At 32.2% G+C, this 8,651-nt stretch overlaps 1 protein-coding gene across 3 annotated transcripts; it reads right to left on the minus strand.

The window, feature by feature from the left end:
- Positions 1-232: 232 nt before the first annotated feature.
- On the minus strand, positions 233-2,682 carry LOC131050888 (protein MIZU-KUSSEI 1). Of its 3 annotated transcripts, XM_057985182.2 has the most exons (3): positions 2,572-2,642; positions 2,327-2,390; positions 233-1,779 (listed from the first exon to the last, which is right to left on the minus strand). In XM_057985182.2, the coding sequence occupies exon 3, from the start codon at positions 1,756-1,758 to the stop codon at positions 1,054-1,056; it is 705 nt and encodes a 234-aa protein (XP_057841165.1). In that variant the 5' UTR covers positions 1,759-1,779; positions 2,327-2,390; positions 2,572-2,642; the 3' UTR covers positions 233-1,053. The 3 variants fall into 3 exon arrangements, with proteins under 3 accessions (XP_057841165.1, XP_057841185.1, XP_057841176.1); XM_057985202.1 differs by lacking the exon at positions 2,327-2,390 and having other exon boundaries at positions 2,572-2,682; XM_057985193.1 differs by lacking the exons at positions 2,327-2,390; positions 2,572-2,642 and adding an exon at positions 2,012-2,317.
- Positions 2,683-8,651: the final 5,969 nt, after the last annotated feature.

Genomic DNA, 8,651 nt, shown 5'->3' on the forward strand with positions numbered 1-8,651 from the left:
GGATGAATAGCATAAAACAAAAGATCCAATATTATACAAAATTATACCACTTAATCAATATATCTATCTATAAAAAAAATTCCTCAAAATTCCTCAAAATAACATAAAAAATACTAATTTTACATTACAATATTGTAAAAACATAAACATTATCCAAAGAAAAAAGTGTTCTGACATCACCCCCAAGACCATAGGCCAAAACAGAAGCGCAAAGCCCAATGGAAAGAACTGATTGCCAATGAACCTGCAGTTGACCAATCAAAATTACATACACAAAAACATGATTGACATGATTGCAAAATCATGTCAAGATGCTAAAATCTGTTTTGCAGGTCCATAATTTAATCAGACATTATCTTGTGCAGTAATCTTGAAGAAGAAATTATTTTAACATCCACATGAAATTAAATATAACCTATGAGACAGACCCCTTCAAAAATCAACTTCTGCATTACTGACCTCAAAACTGAAACCCCTCTGTAAACATGATTCCTTCATAGAATAACTGTTAACCTCAGCTTATAAACTGCTTAAAGGGTTTGGGATGTTGAGGGATACAATTGTTTTATTTTAAATCTTGTCATCCTGTTGAGGATAAAGTTTTCTTTCACTGTTCCACATTGCAGAGAACTACAGTAAAGACCTGAAATCTTCTGACCAATATCAGATACACCTGTGCTGGGCTACAATATCATCTGAAAGATTATCATGTGTATCTACCTACCTAGAATCAGAACTATCTCTACAAATCTGAATATGTTCCCCTCGAAAGGCAAGAGTTCATTAGGTGCAATAACTGCTCACTGTCAGTCAAACATGATACCAAGGTCCCATCAATATAGGATAAGACAACATGATCTTATGCCTAGAAGAGTTAAGACTAAAAACAAGAGTGAACTCAAAATCCTGATTTACAGTAGAAGTGGGTAACAATCAACTCCAACAAGAAGACAATGTAAATACAAACTTGGAAGTACTAGTCATAACCTTGAAAAATTTCAATACCCATACAAATGCATTTTGTTTTCTCATGGGCACTTCAAAATCTTTCATTCATACCCTAAGAAGGAAAATGCTGAGCTCTGGCTCACCAGCGCCATCAGGATTCATCATATAGAAAGCCTCGCAATCCCTTGAACCCATAACCCTCTCAAACCTGGCCCTCATGTACATTAGCTCTCCATCTCGGCCTTCTTCCTCAGTAGGAAGAACACCAGCTCCCATGGAAACAGCCTGGACCATGTTAAGTATTCTCAAATCTGATTCACAGCAGCTCCTCCTCATAGCATATCCAGTCTTCCTACCATTGCAATACAAGGTCCAAATGGATTCTTCAAAAATGCTCCCTCTATTAGGTCTTCTCTCACATTCCAATGCCATTCTAACCAGCCCTGAAGCCATTTCCTTCACCACAGAATTTGTGGGTGTTGCCAACTCTATGAGCAACACAGGAAGGCACCTTGGATCTTCCTGCACTGCAAAATGCACATGCCCCTTCCTGTACCCAAATAAGGTACCTGTTACCGTGCTCTTAATTGTGGGGAAGTGTGACGGCCCCCTGGGCATGCTTCGCCACCTGCATGCAATTGGAGCTGCAAATCCCCTGAGTATAGACCTGAGAAATCGCCCCTTCTTTTTGGGCTTGTTGGGTTTTCCCATAGAAACAAAGCCCATCATTCCCCCAGCAGTAGCACTACCCTCATGGCTGCCGTCTGATGCTCTGTGACTGCTGTTCCAATCAATCCCATCTGCTGCCATCTCCTCGTTAACTCAGAAACCCTGATAATGGTTATAACAAAGAAAGCACCAAATGAGAACTTTACCCTTCAAACACATAACCAAGCCATCCCAAATGAAACTTTCCCTCTAGCATTTAAAACCCAGACCCAAATGGAAATTTATTTCTGCAAATTCACACTGAAGTTTGAAAAGACCAAAATGAATCATAATAAGAAAAAAGGTTCATCACTGTAAAAAAAAAGGTATGGTTTGAAGCACTTGGGCAAAATACTTTCAGGTTTAAATCAGAGCTGAAAATGCAGCCAAAGCATGGAGATTTGCACCGAAACAAAAAATTCCTTCCTTTCTTAATATGCAGGCATTGCAAGACCTAGTAGGTGATAACATATAATCTGATGTGCATTGAAATTTTACAATACCCAAATCAGACCACTCCCCAAAATTTACACCATAAAGATCAGAACCCACAAACAAAATATATTTGCAATTAGCAGTTGAAGGATATTGAAATCAAAATCCCCTTTATAGAAGAAGTAACAAACAGAAAGCTATGACTAATCAATTTAGTTGAATGGAAGGCATGTACCGTTTTTCATTTGAGTTTAAAAAGAAATTTATAAATAAGATTTGCAGTGATCTTCAACACAGAGCTGCATTCAGAATGGATGGGCTAACGATCAGTTGCCATCAACTGAAAAAGGCCTAGTGTGACGGTTGATATTACAGTTAATTTGCTTGTTATCAAGCAAATTATAGGTATTAATGGAAGATAAAAACTCTTTTGATAGAAAAATGGGAGAGTAAAGATTTAAGAACACAGGTTGACTTTACTTGACTTGCAGCTTCACCTCTAGAAAGGCTTCTCTGCTACCTGCCACCTTACCAACAAAGCTGTCACTTCATATACTTTCTGCTTTAGTTTTAAAAGCCCCAAAAAGTGTTAACATATATATACATATTTGTACAAGTTTATATATACATATATTTTTCTCCTACTCTTTATTTAGGAGAGGAATCTTGGAATCATGAAGTCAAAGTCTTAACAGGCCTTAACAGGCATGGGTATACTTTGGGTTTTTATTATGGGTGGAATTGAGTTTCGAGGAATCAGATATTTGATCTTGAATTCTGAGGAATCAGATATTTGATCTTGAATTCTCAGGAATCAAATATTAATTTATAAGCTGGGATTGAGTTCAGAAGAATAAGAATTTTGACCGTCATTCGTGTTTTTACCAATTTATGAGTTGTCTTAATTTGGGTTCTTATTATGGGGTGGGATTGAGTGAAGAAGAATCAGGCTTTTGACCATCATTCGTGTTTTTCAATATTGATTTATGAGCTGGGATTGAGTTCCGAGGAATCAAATTTTAATATCGATTTATGAGTTGGGATTGAGTTCAGATGAATCAAATTTTTGACCATCATTCGTGTCTTCATTGTATGTGGTGACCATCTAATCTATTGTGAGGACCAAATTGTTTTTAACTACAAAATTTGAATCAAAAAACAAAACAAAACATTAATGTAAGTAAATAATAACGAAAATTTATAAGTATATTTACATGTTTTAATTGACTATGCAATAAATGCAATAGATAACTATTTTAAGCTGCTATAACATGCACCACTATAATTTTCATTTGTATGAGCTATACTCTATGTGGGATGAGATTAAATTTGGAGGAATTAGACTTGTGACTATCATTTGTGTTTTTCGATATGATCCATATGAGTTGTCTATCCTCCAACTATGTGGGATTAAAATAGGGAAAATTAGACTTGTGATCATCATTTATATTTTCTAATAACTTGACCCATCCTAAGACTAAATTATTTTATATTCTTAACAACTACAAAGTTTGAGTCTTATAAAGAAAATACATTAGTCTAAGTTAATAATAATTAAAATCTATAAGTATATTAATATTTTAATTATTTTAATTGATTGTGCAATAAATGCAATAGATACCTCACAAGAATTAGTCATACAAAAGTAATGTGTAACTAACATCTTTATAATAATGTTGTAAAACCCAATATAAAATAAATAGAATATTTTAAAGAAATTTTAATTTTTTTTTTATATAGAGATATATAATACTATTAATTTTAATTGAGAGATAGAATTTATGATTATGTTACAAATATCTATAACAATGTTGTAAAACTCAATATAAAAGAAATAGAATATTTTTAGGAGTTTTAGAAATTTGTATATAAAGATATATACTATTATTATTTTTAATTGAGAGATATAATTTATAATTATGTTACACCTATCTATAATAATGTTTTAAAGCCTAATATAAAATAAATAGAATATTTTTGGGGGTTTTAAATTTTTTTATATAGAGATATATAATAATATTAATTTTAATTGAGATATAATTTATAATTATAATAAAGATAAAATCATTTAAAATTTGATATTAAAGAAAATTACTTAAAATAAATATTTATTTAAAAAATAAAAATACTAATTTTAAATAAATTAAATATGTAACATACAAAATAAAGGCATTATTGTTTTTAATAAATACAATAATTTTCAAATAAATAAAAAATACTACTTATATCATATTAAAAATTAAAAATTATTTAGAATAATTATTTATTTAAAAAATTAAAGTAAAAATAATTTAAATAAATTAAGAAGTCCAAGGGGTTGAACTTAATTGGTTAAAACACTGGGTTCTCATTGTGGAGACCCAAGTTCAATTCCCAATAGGGACATCTAAAGTGAAATTCTAACTTCCAATGCTTTAAACTTTTGTAGTGATTGTTAATACTAACAATTGCACCTTGTAATACTATATTTATTATTTATGTATGTTATAATTGTAATATAATATTATATACAAATAAAATTAAATAATAAAAATAATTTTTAATATATAATTTTATTATCTTATATAAAAAATATATTCAAAATCTATACTATATCAAATATAATAATAAAAAATATAATTTTAATATATTTTATATAAACTAAATATATTTAATAATTTATTAAAACATAAAAAAGATAACATTCTTAAAAATAAATGTCCTTTCAGTCCACCCAACAAAATATTACCCGTCCAGCTCCATGGTTAATCATGCACTAGTAGGGAAGAGGAGAGGCGGGTGCTAAAAAGCCCATGCAACATCTGAGAAACTGATCTGACAAATGGATGATCCAGATTTGTCTAATCATCTTGCATGATCTCTAACCAATTTGCAACCGTCGATGTGATGAAGCAGGTCATCCACTTCACATAAAGTAATGCCTTTGACGTAAATATAATATTTAAAATTATTAGTTATATGTTGATTCTCTTTGATATTTTATTAGAACTTTCATGTTTTGCTTAAAACAAGTCATGCCTTTAAATTTAAAAAATCTATATTTAGAAATATTATTCAAATAAAAATAAAGTGAATAATTAAAATAATTTTTAAGTATATAAAATGATTTTAAATTAATATTTCTAAATATCTATACTAACATATATGTTCATATGTATATTCAATAATTTAAACTAAATATTAATATTCAATATTCACATAAAAATAGCATAGTTATATTGAGAGGCGTATTACAACTACATATGGATGTAATAACCTTTGTCGATAAAAATTCTAAACATTAAATTTGACATCCTCACTAGCTATCATTCTTACTAGTTGTAGAGATTCTCTCATTGGGTCTCATCCTTGCTTAATGCTCCTAGCTAAAATCAATGCCACTTACAAAGGGAATGAGGCGTCTATGCCAATTACAAAGGAAATGAGGCAGATTTTGGCAGTTACAAGAATGCGTTCTTCTAGTGAGTTGGCAAAGTGGTATGTTTGCTCATTGAAGATTTTTAATTGGTCTATCAACATATATCACAATAAAATCCTTTAATATAGGAATACTATTAATAATCTTCCCAATAACAATGAACAAAATCATTAGTCATTCGCTTGAATTTGGTGAGAGTTTCATCAAATTCTACTTTTTCACTATCTTTTTCATTTTGAATTTTATTCCCAATTTCATCCATGAAGAACTTCCTTATCCTATACATCCTGTTGTTAGTCATCACTTGACTAGGTGTTGAGGATAGCTTCAAGTTATTACCCAAGCAACAGTTGACAAAATTTGACCTTACCAAATACAATGTGTTGAAAAGCTCTTTAAAGTTATTTTGGAAAAGCGTTCCTAAGAGTATAATGCATAGTTTTGAATTAACCTTTTTCAATGAGTTCCATATATTTGATTTTCTATTTTGAGCTTGATAACCTTCATATAAAACAAGCAAGCTCAGTCTCTCTAAAAGTAGTTTTCCAATATGCTTAGCCTCTTTAGGTAGGCTTATATTTTTCTCACAAGTTTGGTATACAAAAAGATTGTAGCTAATAGAAAGCACACTTTTTCTTCTATTCCACTCCCTAATAATCATCCGACAAGCAAAAAATTTCCACAATAAAATAGAATGTCTACAATTCCATGGTTTTTTCCATCGTAGCTCCCATTTAACCTCCTAAACAACTCAAAGGTTCACTAATAGCTTGATTTGGCCTTGCAACTATTGGATTTAATTTGATGATGCCCATAAAATCATTTATTTTATGTTTAGCCATGCCTCAATTATTTCTACACATCCCATTTTTTGATAGATCAAATTCACCAAGTCTTTTTACAACATATATTTTTTGGGCAATTTTTTGATTTCTTGCATTCAACCCCATGATCCATTAATGAAGGGAATGCTATTTCACTGAAGGCACACAAATGAACCACTATGAGGGGGGTAAATAAGTGGTAACTCAAAACTTGAACTTTTTAAAAGATTAAAGATCTAAAAACAAAGATCAAGCAACTATAAGTAAAGAAACTAAACAAATCTGCATACACACATAGAAGGCAAACCCATAACACAAGATATACGAGGAAAACCCACAGTGGGGAAAAACCTCAGTGAGAAATGTTGCTAGAGTCTTCTTCTCTAATCCAGCCTCACAATGAAAAGAGTTTGATTACAGAGTTTATGGGCACCAACCCAAAGGAGCATCAACCCCCGAAATTTATGGGCAACAACCTAAAGGAGCACCAAATCCTAATCTGAGCACCCACTCAGATGATTACAGTAAAGTAATAACAATTATAAATTGAATACCTCGTTACAAATGATGTTTTGTAACACGCCATGTTTTCCACACCTGAAACTGAATCTGCTCTTTTCTGCTTATAGGATTTGTCTTCTACTCTCTGATCTTCTGCAACAACTCACTGCAGTCTGTCTTGTCTTTGCACCAACTCTTCAGATCTCTTCTTTGATCAGACTTCTTTCTATGTCTCCTCTCTTTTCTCTCAGATCTTTGCTCTATGGTATGAAACCTTCATTCTCTTTCTACTCTCTGCATCCCTTGATGTGAATTACACACTGTGTTGTTTAAACATTCTCTATCTACATCCAACGACAACTCTTTTAGTCCAACATTCATTAACATCAATACCATTGTTGTGTTACATTCTCTTTATGTACTAAGCATTCATCTCCATAAGGTCAACCAAAAGATAAATCATCACAGATCAAACAAAGAAATAATTTGCATCAATTTTATAAAACATGATCTACACAATTTCCTATTCTACATTAGAGTCATTCATTTAGTGGGTTTGTATTCTGTTCACATCATAGAGAATCTTTATTTTGACAAAAATAAATTGAACAGATGTCAAAACAAGTCCCAAGACATTCTGTTAATGCACCAACCTAAGATTTCGAAAATCTGAACCGTTTTTGAGTCGACGTTGTGAATTGCATTTATGTTGGTCATTGTGGACCACTTCTATGTCGGCGTTGTGGACTGCTTCTGTGTCGGTATTTGGTACAATACATATCACCTTCTCAACATCACAAAAATGTGCATGTGGCATGGCAGGACTTCACATTTTTCATCATTCCCAGAAATCAAACAATTTTTTTTTGGGTGAAATAACCATCACTTTCTCAACTTCTCAACCGACATCTATGGGATGGCAGAGCTGAGAACCTTCTTCCATTTTATTTTCCCCCGAGATCATCTTACATCAGTCTTCCCTGTTGTGGACTGGCGGTAAATGTGGTGTGTTATTAGCTTCTCTTATCACAATTTCGCAACACCCTTGGTCAATGCAATCCATTGACCTGCGAAATAGCAATACCTCTATCTTCTCTACCTTTACTATGGTGATAAACACATTGTGTTATCTACTTCACTTATCACGGTTTCACAACAAACTTGGTCAATGTGGTATGTTGACTCGCGAAACAACAATAAGTCTCTCTTCTCCATCTCCACTATATGTTAGTTAGATGAGGGGGGGGGGGGGGGTGAATCAAATAACCTCAATAATAATTACTTAATCAGATTCAACCTCGGTAGCATTTACTTGATATGCAACTTATGACTGTAAATCATTCAAACTCATAAATAGATAAACATTAAATCACATTTGACACCATATTTAACGTGGAAACCCTAATAGGGAAAAACCACTGTGGGATTTCAGACCCACAAGAAATTATACTCTTCTAGAGTATGCTTGGTTAAAAGCAAATAATGTTAAAGATTACACACACATTGCTAGATGTGACCCAGTCGAGGGATTTCCCTCATATCTGTTAGAATCTTCACTTTGTTAGAAGTGACCTTGTCAAAGGATTTCAAACACTCATTCATAATGTTACCTTCCAAGAGGATTTACAAATAAGACTGTTAAGTCCACTCGGTTAAGAGATTTCCTGTCACTTACAAATATAAATAACAGTAATAAAATATATCCGCAACTTCACATCTAAAATGTTAAAGCAGATTCTATGTGCTCAATGTGCTCAAGATAATCTTGTCATAAGACTTATCTTTCTCCTTGCTAGGCTTCTCAATCTGTTCTTCAA

This window comes from Cryptomeria japonica, chromosome 2, assembly GCF_030272615.1.
Source record: "Cryptomeria japonica chromosome 2, Sugi_1.0, whole genome shotgun sequence".
NCBI lineage: Eukaryota > Viridiplantae > Streptophyta > Pinopsida > Cupressales > Cupressaceae > Cryptomeria > Cryptomeria japonica.